This window comes from Sebastes umbrosus, chromosome 11, assembly GCF_015220745.1.
Source record: "Sebastes umbrosus isolate fSebUmb1 chromosome 11, fSebUmb1.pri, whole genome shotgun sequence".
In the NCBI taxonomy this organism is placed as follows: domain Eukaryota; kingdom Metazoa; phylum Chordata; class Actinopteri; order Perciformes; family Sebastidae; genus Sebastes; species Sebastes umbrosus.
This window is the reverse complement of record NC_051279.1, coordinates 3,727,767-3,752,853: the sequence shown is the minus strand read 5'-3', so window position 1 is coordinate 3,752,853 and position 25,087 is coordinate 3,727,767. Positions and strand designations below refer to the sequence as shown.

The window sequence follows — 25,087 nt, the reverse complement described above, 5'->3', positions numbered from 1 at the left end:
AATGAATTAATTAAACCAACAACAGTCACACAGAATATTATCAGTTTGATGAGTTTAGTATTTGCTGCACGGCTTTCGTGTTGGAAAGCTTTAGATCGTGGAGGTGTTTATGATTTGATGTGAATTTGTTTTATTTCCTTTTAAAGTAACTGAGCCTTATTGAAGTTGATTTTACTCTCCATGTCAAATTAGATTATAATCCTCTGAGTCATTTTAAATGTCTTTTCTCCCCAGAGAAACAGTCTGTGGATGAACATCAACCTGCAGTGTCAGAGACAGTGAGTCTGACTTTACACATCACAGCTTTCATTCAATAGATGCAGGTTGAAAACCGTCCTCATCTTGAACATTTTAAATGATGATACAAACCAAACCAAGTGTTTTAAATTGGATGGTTCTCAGTGTTAAGGTTGAGCTCTTCAGTAATAATGTTATCCACTGATGTTATGATAGATTTACTGCTCTGCTGCTCTACTACTGAAGATAAGAACAAACATCAAGTTATTTGTATTACCACCGCCAAAGCAGGTTATGTTTGCAGCTTGGTTTGTCTGTTTTTCCATTTGTCTGTTTGTCTGTCAGCACGATTACAGAAAAACTGGCCCGATTTTCATGAAACTTGGTAAACTGTCGTGGTATCGGCCAAAAACTCAGGAAAAGGCATTATCTGCAGAGGTTGTGACTACACCATCAGCGTTGACGGTGGTCTGTGCTGTCTGAGTGTCATTCTAGTTTGTAATATTTAGCTATTAAAACAAGTAGAGAAAACACTTTCTTTTAACCACTGTTACAAAAATAAGGATATGTTATGTTAGATCAGGTGGTAGTAATCAGTTTATAGGAATTAAAGGGAAAAGGGAATCATCTTTTGCTTTGATGTTGCTAAAGAAATAAATACACATACAATACTTTGTAAAGGAAACAAGTTAAAACACAATCAATAGAACAGATATTAATGTATCGTCTTGAGTGATCATGCAGAAAAAACAAATCTTATTACATTTACTCTATGTCTAAAACACTGACACTGATGAAATGCAAAGAAATACATCTTTAACTGTCCCAGTTGAGAAATAACACATTTGCTTAACATATCCTTTGAATTTTTCAGGTAACAGAAGCTGTGAAACAGATTCTTTTAGAAACACTGAAGGATTTCAGTAACGAGGAGCTCAAGAAATTCAAGCGGTTGCTGCAGTTCACGTTCTTCAAGAAGAGCCTCCCATACTTCCCATTTGAAGTACTGAATTTGGCAAACAGTGCAAACGCACTGATGGATCTGATGGTGAAGACCTGCGGCCAGCAGTCTGTGGAGGTGACCTGGGAGGTTTTAATGGACATGAACAGGACTGATCTGGTGGAGAGGTTGTCAGAGATCAGCTCAGGACTCAAAGGTCAGAGAAAGAAGTCAAAAACTGTCACATTACTCAATCATGTGTTTCTCATAAATGTCTAATGAATCGATTTTATAATTCAAACTTTATTTAATCACCAATGAAAAATATTAAAACATTAAAGGGCGGGTAGCAATTCAACATCACCACATTCATTACTCTGACTGCAGGAATCATTGAGTTGAATCCTCATTTTGCAGCAGTGAATTATTTGTATTTTATTTCCTTTAAAAGAAACTGAACTTTATTTAGGAGGAGCAAAATATCAGGTACAATTTACAGTATAATACAGTACATCAAGACCAAATACTTTGACTTCAGATATTACCTTTCACTTGAATCAACATCTCTGTGACACACTATTATAATACAATTATATTATATATAATACACACTATTATAATTTGACAGCATTGTAATTTATATAATTTGACACAATTTGAGCATCATAATCTCTAAAGGTAGTATTTGTTGCAGGGCTTTTGTATCGGAGTCCTTTAGATTTAATGTTGATGATATGGTGTCCAACTTCTCTCTCTGATTGATTTTTATGCCAGAGCTGAGCAGAGTTTTTGCAATTAATTTTTCATATTGTGTTTTATTAAAAAAAGCAACACAATCTGACTAGAGTTGTTTATAGTCAGTAGTATAAAGTATTTATCAGTCAGTCATGAGTCATTTTCTATTTTCTTTCTTCTCAGAGAAACATCCGTCTAAACCGATCCAGAAAGTGAGTAATGTCACATCAGACACACGTCACACTACACAGCTTTCATTTCATTGTTACAGGTTGACCACGATCCTCATGTTGACGGTAAAGGGGTTTAAAAAGTGTTTAAACCAGAAACACCACAACATGTGATGAGAACATGTGATCAGGTGGCTCATTCCTGCTTTTAGTTGCAGAGTGTCAGAGAGAGTTAGAGACGGTCAATAAAACACAATCACTGATAAACAGTTCATAGAATGAAATGAAATGAATCATATGGTGCATCATTGAGCCTAATGTGGTTAATATTAGTTGTTACAATACTTTCATGACTTAAATGCTTAACATGTATGCAAAGAAGTTAATGTGTCATCACTACCGTGGAGATGTGACATAAATGCCCTCTGACTACTTTGAATCCATCAGGAAGGAACCATGACACCAGTTCAGGAGAAGCTTTTGGAAACACTGAAAGATTTAAGTGACGGGGAGCTCGAGAAATTCAAGCGTGTCCTGCAGTACATTAAAATGGAGAAAAGCCTCCCAATAATCCCAAGACGGAGAATGGAGATGGCAGACAGAGTTGGAATAGTGGAGCTGATGGTGCAGACCTACGGCCAGCAGTCTGTGGAGGTGACCAGGGAGGTTTTTAAGAAGATTGACAGGAGAGATCTGGTAGAGAGGTTGTCAGACATCAGCTCAGGATCCAAAGGTAAGACAAATTCTACAGAAGCCGTCCCATTACACAACATCTTTTTCATACATGTCTAAAGGCCTTTTCACACCGGGGACGAAATGAAACAAAGATACAGAATATTTGTTGATGATTTTTTGTGTTCAAACCTTTCACACCAAGGCCGACACAAACATTTACATTCTGTGCACTCCATCCATTAAAGGTTTGCACCATCACACAATCATCGATTCATTGTTGTAGTCTTTGTTTTTACTATAATAAAGCAACACACTGGAGAAAGGCTCGCTATTCAAAGTGTGCAATACTGCGTAGAAAAGTTACAATGTGGTCACATTCCCTACGGGTGGCGCCAAAGAAGCATGCTATTGTAGTTTATTACATGGCTTTCTTGATTCTGACGGTCTGTTATTTCTTTATAACAGACCGTTGCTATGTATGACAGACCGTTGCTATGTATGACAGACCGTTACTATGTATAACAGACCGTTGCTATGTTTAACAGACCGTTGCTATGTATGACAGACCGTTACTATGTATAACAGACCGTTGCTATGTTTAACAGACCGTTGCTATGTTTAACAGACCGTTGCTACGTATGACAGACCGTTACTATGTATAACAGACCGTTGCTATGTTTAACAGACCGTTGCTATGTTTAACAGACCGTTGCTATGTATGACAGACCGTTACTATGTATAACAGACCGTTGCTATGTTTAACAGACCGTTGCTATGTATAACAGACCGTTGCTATGTTTAACAGACCGTTGCTATGTATAACAGACCGTTGCTATGTATGACAGACCGTTGCTATGTTTAACAGACCGTTGCTATGTATAACAGACCGTTGCTATGTATAACAGACCATTGCTATGTTTAACAGACCGTTGCTATGGGAGCAGTTCTGATCTCGGACTCTGGCGGACCGTTTTTAAGTCCCTTATCCCTTACGTAAACGCTGAGCTTCATTGCGTTTGTTTTCATCATTCATAACTGAACTGAACAGTCTAAATGTTTTTATATTATGTATGTGTTTATTACATCTGATACATGGCCTTTAATACAAGGCTTAATCGTCAGTTTAATGTAGTTGAATATTGTGGTGGCAGTTTCTGTTAAAAACAAGACACAAACCAAGGTAACAACTTGTCTTTCAAGTCAATTTAATAATAAAGCATATATTAATAAGAAAAGCATCTGCAGATGGACTCACGAGCACAGCCACCTGAGTGGACTGTGGCAAGTGAGCCCTGAACACAAAGAGTAGTCAGTATTTATACAGTTAAAGCATAACACGAAGATAAGTGCAAAGAAGAAAAGAAGAGAAGGATAGAAAGTGTATCAATGCGTCAGCACACAGCAGACAACAGAGCATCACAAGACGAACAAGTATTTCAGCAATCTGTTGTTTACAGTTACAGAAGGCAAAACCGTCGGGTCACTGTCTTATGGTGACAAAGTTGAACATGTGAGGCCCTGAGATTATCTAAAGGTACACTGTCTTAATGCAGATATGAAAATTGCCATTACAATATATAGTTGAATCTGTCTTGTTTATCATCGACTGATCTTTGAGTCATGTTTTTCTTCTTTTTTTTTTGCTCATTGATGCCTCTCTGTTTAAGCTTTATGTATCCATAGAAAAATAGCAAAAACAACAAAATTATTGGCCGAGATACATGTGACTATCGCTTAGCTGTTGTTTCAGAACAACAACGCTGTTTGTAGTGTGTAGGGCGTGGCGCTGTCCATAGTACTGAAACGGAGCGGAGCAGAGGAGATCAACAGACAGACAGACACAGTTTCTTAGCCCGCTTAAAGACTGACTGATGGCAGGAAACACTCCACTGGGTGGATGGACTAGTTACCCTCTCCACACCATGAGGTGAAATCCTCACTACAAGAACCTCCCAAATCGATTACAATCCTCACGGTGCTGCATTTTTATAAACTTATGATAATCTAGTCTTTGGACATCTCTTGACCGCGTCGAGGCGCCATCTCACTCCCTCTTCCTGAGACTACAGAGTGGTGACTGACTGCAGACAGAGAGCGGCGGCTGCATCACAACCAAAGTAGTGCATTTCTCAATTCATTTATTTTATTGACTATCGAATAAAAAAATAATGAATCCAATAATAGGTTAGGGTTGACTTGGCCAAAAAGTTGCACTTGAACACACCACAAAGACAACAGCCGTTGGCCAACTACCACGTACGTTCTGCGCCTGCCTGAGATGAAATCACTCTCCACACCACCGGGCGGCGGTAGTCTGTAGTCGTCATTCAAAAAGGGAAACCAGAAGACCGAGGACGGCGGATATACAAGCAGTTGTTATGATACGAGCATGAAACAAAGCGGACACCACTCTCACTCACCACTTAGCTTCATTCCAGATGTTCATGTCGCTGTGAAAATATCCGTGTGTTGGAATGATCAGATGAGATGAAGAGCCTTCTGTGTTTTTCCTCTTGATTTTACTCGTTGGCTTGCTGATTGATTCGTTGCACTAATTTGTTTAAGCTGAACAGCCAATCAGCGTGATTTCTCTCACCGACGGGCTCCGTCGCCAATTCATCATGCTGAATCGGCAGAAAAAACTCAGACACGGGCCGACGGTGTGGGACACACCGAAAACAATAGTAGGGAGGGAGCAGCAGCAGCGGGCGAACGACGTACGATGTACCGAGCCGGGGATGAACACTGGACTTATCTCCGGACCACCGCTGAACTCGCTAACTAACGCTGGCAGCCAGATGGATCTGTGACCCATTGTCCGTTAGAACATCTAAAGTGAGCAGAGGAAACCCAGAGGAACTAGACTGTTACTGACAGCATTGTTTAACTCAATAAAATTGAATTCCATTGAGATAAATTATATTTAGTGAAACCAATGTATGTGCTGACACAGAATATCAAATCTAAACAAAATCATACCTGAGATGGAAGAACCAAATGACATTTTGAGGATGCATATTCTCATACATGTAAAATGTAGACCTTACACTTTTTGTTATGAAGTTAAAACTGTTGAACATTTTACATTTTCTGTAATTCACTAACTGTAAACACTTGTAGTTAATTTCTGCATAATTTGTGAAAACAATTTCTAAGAACTTTGCCTTGCCTCAGGACATGACACTGACTATATAGCGTGACTGCAACATCAACGCTTTTATCCAGTTGTTTACTGTAATATATCCACTATACTATATATACTATAGACAGTAATAATACGAAATAAATAAAGTTATAGGACGGCTTCTGTTTTTTTATCATATTATTTTTAGATGTCATGAGGCATCGTTACTTAAACAGCTATATTACAAAGCTAATTAACAGCCTCTGAGATGTAGTGGAGTAGTATAAGTATAAAGTAGCACAAAATGGTAATACTCAAAGTACACGTATCTCAAACTTGTACTTAAGTACAATACTTGAGTAAATGTACTTAGTTACTTTCCACCAGTGGTGATCAGTCATTGATCAGATTGTCTAGAACCCCAGAATCTGACTATAAAACCTCCTAATTTATCAGTTAGCCTGTCTCAGTCCAAAGTTAAAGATGTGCTTACCAGCACCTCTAAACCTCACTAATTAACATTTGATGTCTTGTTTGTTTAATTGGTACAAAAAACACAAACTGTGGACAGACTAACCGTTCTCCCATGTTTCCCGTCTTTATGCTAAGCTAAGCTAACTGTCTCTTAGCTTCATGTTTAGCGTACAAACATGAGAGCAGCATTGATCTTCTCATCTCACTCTTGACAAGAAAGCCAATAAAGAGTATTTCTCTAAATGTCATCATAAAAAAAGATGAGAGCTTTACAGAATGTCATTTGGAGAATACGTCATCTCTTAACTATGAGATGTAGATCTTATTCTTTCAGATGAACCTTAAAGGATAACTTCAGTATTTTTCAACCTGGACTCTATTTCATGTTTGTGTGTCTAAGTGACTAATGGGGACACTTTGTGAAATTGGTCCGGTATTGATAAACAAGCTGTAATGTAATCATTTGGGGCAACCTGGTACCGTCATTTACGTCCACTAAAAGGTCTTGTTTTTGCCACGGACAGGCTCAGATTGTTATTATAAGTGTCTGACAACATTATGGAAAGGATCCATTAGAACAAACAAAACATAACCTAAGGGCAGATTATGACAAGAAATATGTAAACATATCTGTTTTATATTCTACTGTATTATGTAAAAATAGGAAAATACATAAGCTGGAGTTAACATGTTTTAACAGATCTTTTATGTTTGTGTATATTATAGGGCTATCAATCAATTAAAATATTTAATCACGATTAATCATATGATTTTCCATACTTAATCCCAAATTAATCACATTTTTTATTTGTTCAAAATGTACCTTAAAGGGAGATTTATCAAGTATTGGAGTGGGCAAATATGTTTGCTTTATGCAAATGTATGTATATATTTATTATTGTAAATCAATTAACACAAAACAATGACAGATATTGATCCAGAAACCCTCACAGGTACTGCATTTAGCATAAACAATATGCTGAAATCATAACATGGCAAACTGCAGCCCAACAGGCAACAACAGCTGTCAGTGTGTCAGTGTGCTGACTTGACTATGACTTGCCCCAAACTGCATGTGATTATCATAAAGTGGGCATGTCTGTAAAGGGGAGACTCGTGGGTACCCAGAGAACCCATTTTCATTCACACATCTGGAGGTCAGAGGTCAAGGGACCTCTTTGAAAATGGCTATGCCAGTTTTTCCTCGCTAAAATTTTGCGTATGTTTGGAGCGTTATTTAACCTCCTTTGTGACAAGCTAGTATGACATGGTTGGTACCGATGGATTCCTCCGGTTGTCTAGTTTCATATGATACCAGTATCTTCACTCTAGCTTTAACACTGAACCTGCTACGACCTAAAAATCACAAGTTGCGTTAATGCGTTAAAGAAATTAGTGGCGTTAAAACAAATTTGCGTTAACGTGTTATTATCACTTAACTTTGACAGCCACTAGTATATTACAATAACAAATACATCTAAAATGAACACTGTTGGAAAATCTTTAAGAGGCTCTACATTATATTATTATGTCACTGTTAAGGAGGTTTATCACTTTGGGAGGAAATAATTTGTATCATAAATGTTCATGAAGCCTGATGTTAAATTAATTGCTAATATATTTTTTCTATTTCTTTTCTCCTCAGAGAAACAGCATCCTTCACTGATCCAGAGAGTGAGTAATGACACGTCACTCAGCTTTTATTCAGCAGATTAAATCATCTACATCTTGAACATTATTATTGATAATGCACACAATAAGTCTTATGCATAAATGTTATTTACCAATAATGTTAATAACTTGTGTTATATCTACATCTAGGGGAATATATAGTATGTTATTTTTGATTATAGAAATTCACAATATTTGAAAAAAAGAAAGAATAAGTGAGTGTGTTTTTTACTTTTTTATATTAGAAGAAAAGATGCAACTGGTTAAACAGCCACTCTGTTGTAACATCAAGAGGTTCATTGCAGTTTTTGTAGCACAGTCTTTGAAAGAGTTACACCCAGGAAGTAAAACAAAGTCATGAACATGTTTATGAAAATAAAACAGTTGTAAGAGATAAAGTGAGATAAAGTAAATCAACTTGATGTTACTAAAGAAACGTACACGTACAAGCAGTTTGTAGAAACAGGTGTATGTGATCAATTGGACAACTGTTATTGATGGTATGATTACCTTGTGTGATATAGCTGATGTACTCAGCACATCATCATTTCTGAAACACAGACATTGATGAGATGTGACCAGAATAATCTGTAATCATCCCAGCTGAGAAGTTTTTGCACTTTTGCCTCATGAACATTTCCTTTGAATTTGCCAGGTGGAAACGATGGCGTCTGTTGTAGAGCTGCTTTTGGAAACACTGAAAGATTTGAGTGACAAGGAGCTCGAGATGTTCAAGGATGCCCTGAGACAAACTTACTTTGCTAAACGTTACATCCTGCGGAGGCAGCTGGATATGAAAGACATGCAGGACACAGTGTTTTCAATGGTGCTGACCGACGGCCAACAGTCTGTGGAGAAGACCAAGGAGGTTTTAAAGACGATGAAGAGGCCTGATCTGGTGCGGAGGTTGTCAGACAGCAGCTCAGGACCCACAAGTAAGACAATAAAGACAAAAACATGTTAAAATCATAAGTTTATAAGCTTTATCTTCTTGTCTTTACATTATAAATATTGATTATATTAATGTAGAGAAAAGAGACATTTTAAAAGATGCATCATCTAGAGTACAAAATACGTGTTATGTCTAATGTGAAGTATGACAACAATATTTCAGGAGATGGGCCAAAATATCAGTGGTACATTATATGTAGTTGTAGGTTTGTATGAAATTCTGTGTTGACCTCTTTGTATTGTTTTTTTTTTAGTGAAAGTATTGCCTGATGCCAACTCGTTTTTATTTCCTTTCTTTCTTCTCAGAAAAACACTCTGTGGATGAACACCTGTCTGCACTGATCCACAAAGTGAGTGATGTTATATCTGTCTGATCATACAGAGTACAGCTTGTATTCAATAAGATGTAGGTTTTAAATCATATCAACATTAATGATGATAAATGAAATCAAACTCATGATTTAAATCGAATGTTTCTCACTGAACTGAAGCTGAGATTCATTTGAGCTCAGTAATGTTGCTATTATCAATTCATTGTATTTCAAAGACTTAAACAAAATGCAAAACATGAAAATTAGAAAGTATCTTCGTTGTGCTGCCACCTGTTTGTACAGTTAATTCAACCACAACATCTGATGTTAAGATCAGGTGGCTCATTTCAGTTTTTGGCAGCACAGTGACAGAGTTACAGCCTGGAAATACAATTTAAAAAACATTCAGGTCACAGATATTAAAGAGTAGAAGGAAAAAAGAATCATCCTCTGCTCTAACAAACAGATAATTATCAGTAGCTCAGGTGAAAAACACATCTTGAAACATTCAAATGTCTAAAATAAGGTGCAAAATCTAATAAACATATTTTCCTCTATGAACATATACTTGAATGTTCCAGGTGGCAACAATGACGGCCGTTAAAGAGCTGCTTATGGAAACACTCAATGATTTGAGCATCGAGGAGTTACAGAAATTCAAGTGGTTGCTGCAGTTCACGTTCTTCCAGAGGAACCTTCCACTCACGTCATGGAGTCAACTGCTGGAGTCAACCCAGGCATACCTGGTGGAGATGATGGCGGAGATGATGGTGGAGATGTACGGTCATCAGTCTGTGGAGGTGACTGAGGAGATTTTCATGGACATGAACAGAACTGATCTGGTGCAGAGGCTGTCAGAGATCAGCTCAGGACCCAAAGGTAAGAGAAAGAAGCAGAAACTGTCACATATAATACATATAAACATATAACATATACTGATGAATAAATACACAAACACAAAAACTGAACAATATAAGCTTCACATTAATTCCCATCATTCATTTATATTTCCTTTCTCCTCAGAGAAACACTGTGTGGATGAACATTGGCCTGCACTGACCCAGGAGGTGAGTAATGTCACATCTGTCTGCCTTTAATCTAAAGCTGAAATAATTAATCGATTAGTTGATCAACAGAATCACAACTATTTTGATAATTCATTCATTGTTATTTTTTCTAGTAAAAATGCTGAATGTTGTCGTGAGGATCTTCTGCTTTTGTATCATAGTAAACTGAATATCTTTGGGTTTCGGGCTGTGGGTCAGACAAAACAAGACATTTGAAGACGTCCCCCTGGACTTAAGGAAATTGTGATGGGTATTTTTTGCCTTTTTCTGACATTTTATAGACCAAACTATTTATTGACTAATTTAGAAAATAACCGGCAGATTCATCAATAATATACATAAAAGTTAACTGAAATGGGAAAGGTTGCTGCATATGAAAGAATGTCATATGGGAACTGTAATAGGGCAGAAAAATACTGGCTTAAGTGGGGAAGGTATATCGCTCTAATAAGAGTAAGGGTAAGATGGAAGCAAAAGAGTCTCAGGGCTGTCCTGAATACCATATTTGGGGCTTCGAAGCTTCGGTGAGAAATATTCGAAGGTGTTCGAAGCTTCGGGACAGCGCCGCTGTCACACTGCTGTACACACACACACCTCTACACACAACAAACAGTGATAGCCATCTGAGAATAACTAATAATAATTCATGTTGAATATGAATAATAAATAATTTTGTGGGATTATTCCTTATTTCATGGGCTATTTGGGGATTTATACATTATTATTACATACTTAAATGAAAAATAAATAAAAATGAAGCATTCCAATACTGATTTGTTGGTTGATTACCATGGCAACGGTCGAAGCTTTGAAGCATTGGGGTCAGGCCTCATGTATCTCCTAATGAATCCTAGTGAATCAGGTGGATTTTCAGCTCTTAAAAGTCTTCATCTGTACAGAGGATTAAAGGGACTATTTGTAACTTTCAGAAATGCTTCTTAACAGCGACACCTGTGGCCGTGAAATCAACGAAAGTCAGCGTCGGGCTCGCGCCTGCTCGCTCTCAATATACCTGAACGAGCATCGCTCAAAACAGTGAGGCGACACAAGTCAGCTAAAACCACAATATCACTCTATATTTCAGCTGCTTGGAAGTAATGTTAGCTGACCAGACGAAGGTCTCTCCATGAATCACTGCTGATCCTAGTGTTGGCTTTTCCTGCTTAAGTGCAGGCTGAGGCAGCGGGGCTCTCCAGCGTGTCTCCCTGCTCTCTCCGCCCGCAGCCGCAGAGGAGACACCGGCACCCGGTCGGTAACGAGAAGACAAGGTAAATCTCTGTAGAGCTCCGTCACTTCACAAGACACGGAAAACCTCTGTTGGTCTGGAGGAGCTGCAGCATTTATTTATGCACAAACGTCCCCTGTGCATTCACTAGATATTCTCAGAGCTAAACTAACTCTTCTGCAGTGTGGAGTGAGCGCGCATTCACGTCTAGAGGTGGAGCGAGCTGAGCTGAGTGAAGGCGAGCAGGCAGAGGAGGAGGGTACAGCGGCTACACGCGAACGCGCATATGCGAGCACGCATGTGTGACGACCCGCTACATTAATGCGCGTACAAAGTTACAAATAGTCCCTTTAAGGTTTTTTTTTTTAATTTATTTTTCTTAATTTTATTTCTGTGAAGCCACATTATTGAGTTATTGAATTGTTGTTTATCCCTCTTGTTCTTGGGGTTACACGGGGTGGGGAGGGAGCAACAGAGAGGGACATAATATGTATTTGTACATTGGATTGTTGGACACTGATTGTTTTGTACTTTGAACATTTTTTAATAATTGTTAGTTGCAGCTCTACTTTAAACACTTCAGCTTTCATTCAATAGATGTAGATTCAACATCATCCTCATCTTGAATGTTATAAATGATGAACAAAAACAAATTCCTAATTTTCATCAGAAGGTTTTTTCAGAACTGAAGCTGCATTCAGTTTGTCTTGTGTTCACATGAGGAACGCCTTAAATAGGCAATAAAACAAAAAGTCATGAAATAGTTAACAGAAATAAAATCATTAAATGACTCATCAAGAGGATAAAAGAGAATCACCTTGATGAGAAATGTACACATGTAATCAGATATAGCTATGATATAGCTGATGTACTCAGCACATCCTCATTTCTGAAACAGACATTGATGAGATGTGACCAGAATAATCTGTAATCATCCCAGTTGAGAAGTTTTTGCACTTTTGCCTCATGAACATTTCCTTTGAATTTGCCAGGTGGAAACGATGGCGTCTGTTATAGAGCTGCTTTTGGAAACACTGGAAGATTTGAGTGACGAGGAGCTCGAGAGGTTCAAGGTGGTTCTGAGAGAAACTTACTTTGTCAGACGTTACATCCCGTGGTGGCATCTGGAGATAAAAGACATGCAGGACACAGTGTTTTTAATGGTGCGGACCGAAGGCCAACGGTCTGTGGAGAAGACCAAGGAGGTTTTAAAGACGATGAAGAGGACTGATCTGGTGCAGAGGTTGTCAGACAGCAGCTCAGGACCCAAAAGTAAGACAACTAGTCTTTAAGCTATGTCTTCTTCTCTTTACATTATAAATAATATATATGTATATATAATAATATATATGAAGTATGGAATATATTTTGGAAGAGGGTGACATGACTGTTGAGATGGTTTAAAGGTCATATTGATAACGTTTTTATGTAGATGAATATTATTTTAAAAATAACACATCCACAGAGCTTTTAGAAAGGTGCCGAATTAGGGCACCTATTATTGCGTTAACCTTTACAGCCCTATGCCGACTAAAAGTCTGAACTGTGAATTAATGATTTAAAAAATGTTGACGGGTCCAAAATGAATGTTTGGTTTATCTCTGGAAGATATCTGACATTCAGTTCCCTCTTCTAACAAGGCTTGTGAGCCAATAGTATAACGGCGTTGGTGTCACGTGGTATGTCTGTGTTGTCAGAGATCAAGTTGCCAGTTAGTGAGGAAGAAAAACGGATAAATGGCTGAGTTTGACACTCGTGTCTCCATCAGGCTGCAGAATAAGTGAATATTTACTGTGGCAACAAGTGACAACTGAGGCTAGCACATATTGGCTGTCTTGGTTTAATCCTCCCAACAAAAACAACAATCTATATAATTACAATTCGGCATACATACAGTCGGTGTCTTGTCATAGTTGGGGCCGTGGTTTAGGGCGGAGTCTCCGTGGGGGAAAACAATCCTTTTCCCCCACCTGGATATGCTCGGAAAGCGTGGTTTTTAATATCATAAATTTACATACTAAAGAGCCATGTCTCATATAGACTCCTTGTCCTCACTCAACAAAGAACGTTACGTACAAAAATGAGACAGAATCGGAGTAGATGATTGTCCATATCTTACAAAAGACTGGACAGATGACCTGACTAAATGGCCTGAAGTGTCATTCCCAGATATTTTCTGCTATCTGGTTGAATCGCCTGGTAAGTGACACTATTACATTTACTCAATATATGATGAATTAAACGTACCTTTATAATATCAATACCAACAGCCATATAATGTGATGATGTAATAGACTTGAATATCTGAGTGAACTCCATGCAGGTTCAAGACAGTAGCAGCGCTAATGTTACTCAATGCCATTAGCCTGTTTTGACATGCGACATCACGCAGGGCTTTACACACAGTGCATCCTCAAGACCTACAGGTCCTTGGAAGCTCACAACTTCTTCACCAGTGGCTTTGTGGGGTCGTACTCCATCACAAAATGTCGAGGTCAGACACTGATCTGTTTCATTGTGATGTGAAGCCATCCTGGAGGGTGACAGATACAGTCTGCGTTGGTTCAGGGGGCTCACTGAACCCCCTAGAAATGCATCCATATGTTTTATAATGAGGTAGAACTAATCATTTATTGTAATGATGAATAATATCTACCTTGTTGTGTCTTCTTATTTACAGAATCACAAACCATCAAGATAAGAATATAGATTTGTGGTATTTATATTTACTTATAGCCTAATAACATCGGACACTTTCTGTCCACTCATTTTTAAATATGCACTTCTCTTACGCGATGTAAACAAACCACGTACCTATCAGCTGTACGGTCCAGATCAGACTAGAGACGTTACCACTTAAAAGATGGGGGAGTAGTACTTGCTCTCTTCTGACGTTTGTGTGTTTTAAACAGAAAACACAGGTTTTAGTCTGCGATATTTACTGAAAATGACAAAGGATACAGCCAACAGTAGCCTCAATAAACTATCAGGCTCCTGGTGATCTCCCTCCAGCCTGCTGTCACCTTATTCAGGTGTTTGTAGTGAAATGAGGAGGTGTCGTATCAGATAACTCCTCATTTCAACTTCACCAATCAGCCGTTCCTCATCCGCTGGAATGAGGAATAAATAGAAACCGTTAAGTGTAATTTTGTGTTTTGTAAATTTTAGAAAAGGTAATGTTGCCTGATAACAATGTTTATTGTCAGTTGTTAGATCATCACTCATGACTTTTACCACTTTTCTCCTCAGAGAAACACTCAGATGAACACCGACCTGCACTGATCCAGAAAGTGAGTAATGTCACATGTCTGACTTCAGACAACACAGCTTTCATTTAACAGATGCAGGTTAAAAATGTGGTCATCTTTAACATTTTAAATAATGATAAGACCCAAAGTCATGATTTACTTATTTATGTTATGAATGTATTGATTATTTCAGGTCGCAACAATAGCAGCTGTTAGATATCTGCTCTTGAAAACTCTGAAACATTTGAGTTATGAGGAGATCTGGAAATTCAACGAGTTCCTGCAGTCGATTGTTTCACAGAAGAACCTCCCAGACATCTCATCGATGTTCAGTTTCACATCAGACAGAGCAGAAACAGTGGATCAGCTGGTGCAGACCTACGGCCAGCAGTCTGTGGAGTTAACCAGGGAGGTTTTACAGAAAATGAACAAGACTGATCTGATGCAGATGTTGTCAAAGCCCAGCTCAGGACTCAAAGGTAAGACTGTCACATCACATAATCACGTGTGTCTCATGAATGTCTAATAAATACATTTTATAATTCATCATGAAAAAGTAAAACTGCTTCAAAATCTGTGTCATCAGCAATGTGAAGTATAAAAAGCTGTTGGCAGGATCAATGAATTAATTAAACCAACAACAGTCACACAGAATATTATCAGTTTAATGAGTTTAGTATTTGCTGCACGGCTTTCGTGTTGGAAAGCTTTAGATCGTGGAGGTGTTTATGATTTGATGTGAATTTGTTTTATTTCCTTTTAAAGTAACTGAGCCTTATTGAAGTTGATTTTACTCTCCATGTCAAATTAGATTATAATCCTCTGAGTCATTTTAAATGTCTTTTCTCCCCAGAGAAACAGTCTGTGGATGAACATCAACCTGCAGTGTCAGAGCGAGTGAGTCTGACTTTACACATCACAGCTTTCATTCAATAGATGCAGGTTGAAAACCGTCCTCATCTTGAACATTTTAAATGATGATACAAACCAAACCAAGTGTTTTAAATTGGATGGTTCTCAGTGTTAAGGTTGAGCTCTTCAGTAATAATGTTATCCACTGATGTTATGATAGATTTACTGCTCTGCTGCTCTACTACTGAAGATAAGAACAAACATCAAGTTATTTGTATTACCATCACCAAAGCAGGTTATGTTTGCAGCTTGGTTTGTCTGTTTTTCCATTTGTCTGTTTGTCTGTCAGCACGATTACAGAAAAACTGGCCGGATTTTCATGAAACTTGGTAAACTGTTGTGGTATGGGCCAAAAACTCAGGAAAAGGCATTATCTGCAGAGGTTGTGACTACACCATCAGCGTTGACGGTGGTCTGTGCTGTCTGAGTGTCATTCTAGTTTGTTATATTTAGCCATTAAAACGAGTAGAAAAAACACTTTCTTTTAGCCACTGTTACAAAAAATAAGGATATGTTATGTTAGATCAGGTGGTAGTAATCAGTTTATAGGAATTAAAGGGAAAAGGGAATCATCTTTTGCTTTGATGTTGCTAAAGAAATAAATACACATACAATACTTTGTAAAGAAAACAAGGTAAAACACAATCAATAGAACAGATATTAATGTATCGTCTTGAGTGATCATGCAGAAAAAACAAATCTTATTACATTTACGCTATGTCTAAAACACTGACACTGATGAACGGCAAAGAAATACATCTTTAACTGTCCCAGTTGAGAAATAACACATTTGCTTAACATATTCTTTTAATTTTTCAGGTAACAGAAGCTGTGAAACAGATTCTTTTAGAAACACTGAAGGATTTGAGTAACGAGGAGCTCAAGAAATTCAAGCGGATGCTGCAGTTCACGTTCTTCAAGAAGAGCCTCCCATACATCCAATGGGATGTACTGTATGTTGCAGACAGTGCAGATAAACTGGTGGATTATATGGTGAAGACCTACGGCCAGCAGTCTGTGGAGACGACCAGGGAGGTTTTAATGGAGATGAACAGGACTGATCTGGTAGAGAGGTTGTCAGAGACCAGCTCAGGACTCAAAGGTCAGAGAGAAAAGACAAAAACTGTCACATTACACAATCATGTGTTTCTCATAAATGTCTAATGAATAGATTTTATAATGCAAACTTTATTTAATCACCAATGAAAAATATTAAAACATTAAGAGGCAGATAGCAATTCAACATCACCGCATTCATTACTCTGACTGCAGGAATCATTGAGTTGAATCCTCATTTTGCAGCAGTGAATTATTTGTATTTCCTTTAAAAGAAACTGAACTTTATTTAGGAGGAGCAAAATATCAGGTACAATTTACAGTATAATACAGTACATCAAGACCAAATACTTTGACTTCAGATATTACCTTTCACTTGAATCAACACCTCTGTGACACACTATTATAATACAATTATATTATAATATAATACACACTATTATAATTTGCTGCAGCAGCAGCGGGTGAACAACGTACGATGTACAGAGCCGGGGATGAACACTGGACTTATCTCCGGACCACCGCTGAACTCGCTAGCTAACGCTGGCAGCCAGAAACAAACATCTGTGACCCATTGTCCGTTAGAACATCTAAAGTGAGCAGAGGAAACCCAGAGGAACTAGACTGTTACTGACAGCATTGTTTAACTCAATGAAATTGAATTCCATTGAGATAAATTATATTTAGTGAAACCAATGTATGTGCTGACACAGAATATCAAATCTAAACAAAATCATACCTGAGATGGAAGAACCAAATGACATTTTGAGGATGTATATTCTCATACATGTAAAATGTAGGCCTTACACTTTTTGTTATAAAGTTAAAACTTTTGAACATTTTACATTTTCTGTAATTCACTAACTGTAAACACTTGTAGTTAATTTCTGCATAATTTGTGAGAACAATTTCTAAGAACTTATCCTTGCCTCAGGACATGACACTGACTATATAGCGTGACTGCAACATCAACGCTCTTTACGTTAAGTGTGATGTTGGCTTTTATCCAGTTGTTTACTGTAATATATACACTATACTATATATACTATAGACAGTAATAATACAAAATAAATAAAGTTATAGGACGGCTTCTGTTTTTTTAATCATATTATTTTTAGCTTTCATGAGGCATCCTTACTTAAACAGCTCCATGTAGCTAGTCTGTACTTTGTAGACTAAACAGTAGACTTCACTCATCAGTGTGTTCTGCTCAACATATTAAATATATCATATTAAAGCAAAGCTATGTAGAGCAGCAAAACACATGCAAAGTTACTATATGATTTTATATATCACAATAATAATTAAAAACAAATTCATGTGTGTCTTCACAAGGGCCTTCAAGAAGCTTGGAGCCTGAGGCTGGTGGAAGCGTTATGGTAATCTTTTACATTCATTCATTTGTTCATTTATGTGATGTTGCAAAAAGACACATCTCCTCTTATTTGTAAAAATGATTGTCCTCTGCAGCAGGACTCCAGTGACTGGACTAAACTTGAACCTGAAGTGAACAGTCCAGATGCAGACGAATCTCCAACTTACAGGTAAAAATAACGTCCTAAATACTTCTTTTCTTCTTTTGAATGCAATATTACAATAATACTGTTAATGCTACATTTCGTGCCAAATAAAATCAAGGCAGATACTCTCTAAGTTTACATTTATTCTGTCGTGTCCCTTCATGTGTACAGACAAAAAGTAACTCACTTGTTTTCTTTTCCACGACTTACTGTAGCCTACAGTCTGAAGCAGGAAACTTTGAATGTGGTGTGTCTGGCTTGCGCTGGGTCTGTAAGCAGAAGGTCAGCTTTAAGTACCAGTTCTGCTCTTGGGAGGAACCTATGCAGAGGATGGAAAGCATCCAATACATGGCTGCAGGTCCCCTAATAGACATCAAAGTCATTGCTGGGAAGTTAGATGAGGTGTACCTGCCACACTGGATCTGCATACGTAAGTGGACATGAAGAAAATCATAAAATACAATGTACTGACTTTTTAAATTTCAGATAGCATGTGTACAGACACTGATACAATCCTTTCCTCCTCACTAATTGTGTGTGCTTGTATTTTGTGCAGATGACAACCCTACACTATTAGACAAGTTTGCAGTCCTACACATAGATGACTGTGGAGATGTTGTGGAAAAAGTGTCTGAAGTCACATCGTCCCATGTCAAGCTGTCTGAACCAGTTTTCTCTCTAAAAGCGGTCCTGGTGGAAGTCGGCATTTGGAAAATAAACTGCAACGTGTTAATATACAAGTCCGACACAGCGTTCCTCACACTCCATGTTTATGTGATCCCACGTGATCCTGGACTAGAACAGGTTATTTCATATCTTACTGTCACCAATACCAATCATAAGAAGATACAGAATGGCACCACAAATAACATGATAAACTCACAACACAGACACCTTGTCGCAAACTTGTGTTGAGAAAGTTTTGTTTTTATTACAGGAAATGGACGAGAGGAAATTATCCAATGGATACAAAGTCATCCATAAGCCACATCCAGAGAAGTCCCTGAGAATGCGCGATCGTTTCATCTTAACAGCAGATTCGGACGATGCAGAAATTATTCCTGAAGTATGTTTTGAACTTCTTTTCAATCTATGAAGTGGACTGTGGTTCAGAAATGAGTTAAGATACTATAGGAAGAGTACAATCGAACAACAATTGCTCTATTTTTAGATATTTTAAGTAAGACATCAAGAGAAAATGATCCAACTTTGCTTTCACTTACATGTTTTGTAAGTCTGCAAAAGTCACATTGAAACAGTCTAGTTAAAAAGAATCAAAATGTCCTAAAAAAGGCTTCAAGGCTTGTAAAAAAACACTCCACTTACCCATACACAAGCTCCGTGGCACTATCAGCTTACTTTTTCCAGCAAACAATGAAGTCTCTAAGAGAGCTCAAGACCTGTCCAACATCAAGGATAGCTTCTGCTCCACTCACCTCCATTTTACAATGTATTTTCCAAATGTTCTTTTATATCAATCCTCCTGAAACGGTAAAAAAATGAAGCACGTTAAAGGGACTATTTGTAACTTTGTACGCGCATAAATGTAGCGGGTCGTCACACATGCGCGCTCACATATGCGCGTTCGCGTGTGGCCGCTGCCTTTCCAACTCTGCCTGCCTGCCTTCGCTCAGAGAGCGCGCGCGTTCTCAGCTCGCTAACCTCTAGACGTGAACGCGCGCTCACTCCTCACTGCAGAAGAGTTAGTTTAGCTCTGAGAATATCTAGTGAATGTACAGTGGACGTTTGTGCAGAAAAAAAATGCTGCAGCTCCTCCAGACCAACAGAGGTTTCCCATGTCCTCACGGAGCTCCTTAGCGAGTAACGTTACCCTCTCGTTACCGACCGGGTGCCGGTGTCTCCTCTGCTCTGTCCGGCTGCGGGAGGAGAGAGCAGGGAGACACGCTGCAGAGCGCCGCTGCTTCAGCCTGCACTTAGGCAGGAAAAGCCAACACTAGGATCAGATCTAAATCATGTTCATGGAGAGACCTTCGTCTGGTCAGCTAACATTACTGCCAAGCAGCTGAACTATAGAGTGATATTGTGGTTTTAGCTGACTTGTGTCGCCTCACTGTTTTGAGTGATGCTCGTTCAGGTATATTGAGAGCGAGCCAGCGCGAGCCCGACGCTGACTTTCGTTGATTTCACGGCCACAGGTGTCGCTGTTAAGAAGCATTTCTGAAAGTTACAAATAGTCCCTTTAAGTGTTTTTCTTAATGTTCAACATGTAGCTTAATTCTCCATGTCAAAGCCTCATGGTAGCTGAGGTTCTTAAAGGATAGGTTCACATGTTTTCAAGTATGCATTAAAACAATACTAACATGCCCAAATGTAAATGTTCCTCCTGTCCATCCATGCTGGACATGGAGAGATCACCTCTTGAAATAATTTCAATGTAAGTGATTGGGGACATAATCCATGGTTCTTTCCATGCAAAAGTTCAGCCAAAGCAAATTTGTGGCTTCAGCAACCTGTGTTCGATGAATCAAGTGGGTATCTTCCAAAGTTATTCTCTTTAGTACTAAATTCCCTCTTACTAGTTACTATCCCTCCGCTACAGCTCAGCAAGGAAACACTGTCTGCAGAAATATAAAGAGGGAATCTGGTACTAAAAAGTACCACAGGTTCAGTTTACACATAAATGATTTCTTAAAACATTTTTCCTCCCATGCATGATGTTTTCCTAGCACTAATTCTCCTCATTCCAGACCAGTGTTGGGCAGTAACGAGTTGCTCAGTAACACTTAATGTAATATTATTACTTTCCCCAGTAACAAGTAGTGTACGGGATTACAATTTCCAAAACAGTAATTATATTACAGTTATTAATCCAAGTAGCGATGCATTACTGCGTTACCAGAATGCGGTTTGTCTTTTGTGCCAGGTAGGCGTATGTTATGATGATGTGAACATGAACACAACTTTGGTGGACTTTCAGGCGAATATCGCCTCAAGCACATGTGTGACCGTGCGGGAGAGGAAGAGACAGGCCCGGTTCTACGTGGTGAAAAAGCATGCATTGCACCCTCAGTTTAAGTAATAAGTAAAAGGTTGTTCCAGACCCTTCCATTCCTCAGCTGACCAGCAGTGGCCCTCGCCTCTTCCTGCCTTTCCCCTGTCACCTGAGGTCGGTTTCACAGACTTCAATTCGAAAGCTTTGCCTTCACCCTCACTCATGAACAAGACTCCCAAGATACTTGGCCTCCTTCACTTGGGGCAGCAACTCACTCCCAACCTGAGAGAGCAATCCACCGTTTTCCAGCAGAGAACCATGGCCTCGGACTTGGAGGCACTGACTCTCAACCTGACCGCTTCACACTCGGCTGCAAACCGCCCCAGTGCGTGCTGCAGGTCCCGGCCTGATGAAGCCAGCAGAACCACATCATCTGCAAAGAGCAGAGATGAAATTCTGAGGTACCCAAGCCGAACACTCCCCTCCCCCCAGCTGCGCCTTGAGATCCTATCCATGAAGATCACAAACAGAATTGGTGACAAGGGATAACTCTGGTGGAGTCCAACACCCACTGAAAACTTTGTGCCGGGAATGCGGACACAGCTCTCACACCAGTTGTATAAGGACCGGATCCTCCGCAGATCTGATGGCATGACCACAAAGTCGATCATCAACCGTTGGCTAGGGTGTCAAGTACACTTATGAATCACCCTATGTGTTTATCCATGACTAGCACAGAAGTCCAATAACAACATTACTTGGGTTCAGATCAGGCAGGCCGGTCCTCCCAATCACTCCCCTCCAGGTTTCTCCATCGTTGCCCACATGAGTGCTGAAGTCTCCCAGCAGAACTATACTATCAGACCGGCACATACGGGTACTTGGCATAACGTCAAGGCCACAACTTGTCTTAATTAATTTTAAAATTGTTACCGTGTGATTTTAGACGTCTATCTGAAAACATAGTCAAAGTCTTATTTTTGTGAAACCTGCCCCTCATTTTCCAATCAACCTCTCAGTGCATATATATACGGTACGTACCTGCACACATTCCCTTTTGCCAGATCGTCTATCGTGCTCTCACCTTAGGCTTCCAGCCCTTTACGCTGCCTGTCTGATTTTACCCCAAACTGTACACGGCTTGTGTCTTTTGCCGGCTCTCTTTGGATTAGTTTGCCTCGCTAAGTGCCTTTCACCTTACCTGCCTTTAGTCTGTGTCCTGCCTTTGAGTCCTCATACCATCATACCAGAACTGTTACAAAAAACAGTTGTTATTGAATTCATACCTCAGAACAATATGAGCACTATTTGTTATCTTGAGATAAATAATTATTAAATAATTATATAAGTAAAGAATTCATTTAAATATCTGAAATCATATAATTTTACCAATATTTGGCAAGATACAGATGTTATTATATTATAATATGCATTGTTTTTTTCCCTGTCTGTACATGTCTTTTATTTAAATGAGAATACCACCTAAGTTTAATACTTATGAATTATCACAGTTGAAAACTTCTGGCACTCAAAGTCTAATGTTCCTCCCTTTCCCTTATTTATTTTTTTTCCACAGAATTTAAAGCTCAGATATGAAAGCAGAATCCCAAATTTCTTTGAAGTGTACATTGAAAATCCAGACAGCAACTTTGTGCTCGAGCTCAAACAAAAAGACGAGCCTCAACCAGTGTGGACCCGTACAATTCGAAAAGGTCAGTTTCAAATAATATCACAAGAATGTATCCACACCGTCTATGTACCACTTTCATTTCATTGAATATGCAGAATTAGTAAAACAGTAAAATGTGTAACTGTTAAATAAGGCAGAAAATCAGCAACATATCCATATTTTCTTTACCTCTGTATTTTTTTCAGATGAATACCAAAGCACCGTCGGTCCTACACAAGGTAAGACCTTTAAAATGATCGTATTTAGAAGAATTGCACTTTGGATTTCAGAGTGTGGAAGAGCCCCGCTCCGTCTGTCAGTCTGCTCTGAGATAAACACCCAAAAAGTCTAAAACAAAATCAGGACCAACACAGCGTCTTCTATCGTATCACTACTACAGTTAAAATCAGAAAGAAGGTCGGGGGTAGGGGAGAAACTGATTACTGACCTGCTGCATGTGTACATGGATTTACAGTGACCAGGTTACTGAAGTCGCCTCACAGCGAGAGGGTCGCAGGGTCAAACCCGGCTTGGGGCCCTTCTGTGTGGAGTTTGCATGTTCTCCCCGTGTTAGCGTGGGTTCTCTCCGGGTTCTCCGGCTTCCTCCCAGAGTCCAAAGACATGCAGGTTAATTGTTGACTCTAAATCACCCGTAGGTGTGAATGGTTGTCTGTCTCTATGTGTCAGCCCTGTGATAGTGTGGCGATCTGTCCAGGATGTATGAGCTTTTATTGGACTGGTGTTATTTTATTTTTTTTCACTAGTGAAGAAGTTTGCGTATCACGTTCCAATTAACCAGATATTAAACTAAATCAATTTGTGTTTCAGCCCCTCTGCCCTCAGGGGAGCACTTTGTGGATAAACACCGGCGTGCTCTGATCAAGAGAGTGAACAACATAAATCCAATCTTGGATCATCTCCAGGCAGAAGGTGTAATCTCACAAGAAGATTATGACACAATCTGTGCCATTCCGATCACTCAGGATAAGATGAGGAGACTCTATAGTGGTCCTCTGAAGGCTGCTGGACGTGACGGCAAAGACGTCTTCTACGAAATCCTTGAGGAGAACGAGTCATATCTTGTTGCTGATCTCAAGAGGAAGGAGTCATAAATACTGTGACCATGGCTTAAATTAGCATTTTTGACCAAACATAGACTCGCTGTTAACAAGCATTCCTGATTCTTGCAAAGAGTCCCTCTAACAGAACCATTTTATAGCATGCATTTATGAAAATATTCATCCTGGTGCTACAGTATATCTATCTGGTGCTTTTTGTATTTTTTCTTAAACTTGTCTTATCCATTTTTTGATAATGTAAAATGAATCAAATAAGGTTGCTCAAAAATGTTATCTAGGAAAAAGATGTATCTATATTTTTAATTATTTTATGTATATTTTTAAAATTCAAATGTAAATGACAATTCAGGTTTTAACTTTGTCTGCAGACACAGAACAGTTTGATTGAGTGATTGTGTTTTCTATTTCTGCCTTCAGACTGTGGAGCAGTTTCTCTGATTTATAATAAATATAATTATGACTATGCAAAAAAATGTTTTTACATATTGTCTAATTTTGTTTATAGATTATTTTGCTTTTCAATAAATAAATTGCTGCCTTCTAAACATATAGCCTACATTAAAAGTACCGTTCATTGACTAACACCAAATACAACAAGCTATCGATAGGCCTGTTCAAAGGCACATTAGCTTACTGTTTAATGTTAGCTTTAAGTTGGATACTACTCTATATTTGTCCACAAATTACTAAAGTTAAAATGTATAATAATATAATATATAATATCTGAACACACCGACCACATCTGACTGAAGACCAGCACCGGCTGCAATACTGGAAACAAAGAGAGACTGAATTAAAAACCTATACTATGTCAAATAAAGCCTAAAAATAACAACAGTACGATGAATAAGACAACAATTACCTGTATTAAAACAAGCATTGCTAAAATATACAGTCACATATTGTCAACAACACAACAAATTGGTTAAGGTAAACATGGATAGTTACATACTTTGCACCATAATTACTTGTTTTCTAAGGTTCTCTTCCCACAATAAAAGTTATGGCAGACCTACTTAATGATTTTAAAAGTGCAATACCCCAGGGGATTACAAGTAGGCTCCCCATGA

General features: G+C 38.6%; 1 protein-coding gene across 11 annotated transcripts in view; it reads left to right on the top strand.

Moving 5' to 3' along the window:
• The window catches only part of LOC119497753, a 37,311-nt gene extending 12,224 nt beyond the window's left edge, over nt 1–25,087 (top strand). For 3 of the 11 annotated variants that reach the window (XM_037786128.1, XM_037786120.1, XM_037786129.1), the window contains 24 exons: nt 235–278; nt 583–705; nt 1,112–1,394; nt 2,096–2,124; nt 2,530–2,815; nt 8,001–8,029; nt 8,682–8,961; nt 9,284–9,327; nt 9,870–10,167; nt 10,312–10,355; nt 12,573–12,852; nt 14,830–14,870; nt 15,022–15,307; nt 15,682–15,725; nt 16,030–16,152; nt 16,560–16,842; nt 18,132–18,175; nt 18,267–18,340; nt 18,532–18,746; nt 18,873–19,120; nt 19,254–19,382; nt 22,846–22,981; nt 23,145–23,177; nt 23,782–25,087. In XM_037786128.1, coding sequence (XP_037642056.1) covers nt 235–278; nt 583–705; nt 1,112–1,394; nt 2,096–2,124; nt 2,530–2,815; nt 8,001–8,029; nt 8,682–8,961; nt 9,284–9,327; nt 9,870–10,167; nt 10,312–10,355; nt 12,573–12,852; nt 14,830–14,870; nt 15,022–15,307; nt 15,682–15,725; nt 16,030–16,152; nt 16,560–16,842; nt 18,132–18,175; nt 18,267–18,340; nt 18,532–18,746; nt 18,873–19,120; nt 19,254–19,382; nt 22,846–22,981; nt 23,145–23,177; nt 23,782–24,050 — 3,665 coding nt within the window. In that variant the 3' untranslated portion in view covers nt 24,051–25,087. Of the gene's footprint in view, nt 1–234; nt 279–582; nt 706–1,111; nt 1,395–2,095; nt 2,125–2,529; nt 2,816–8,000; nt 8,030–8,681; nt 8,962–9,283; nt 9,328–9,869; nt 10,168–10,311; nt 10,356–12,572; nt 12,853–14,829; nt 14,871–15,021; nt 15,308–15,681; nt 15,726–16,029; nt 16,153–16,559; nt 16,843–18,131; nt 18,176–18,266; nt 18,341–18,531; nt 18,747–18,872; nt 19,121–19,253; nt 19,383–22,845; nt 22,982–23,144; nt 23,178–23,413; nt 23,566–23,781 lie in introns of all 11 variants that reach the window. The other 8 variants (XM_037786125.1, XM_037786131.1, XM_037786122.1 and 5 more) reach the window with 7 other exon arrangements.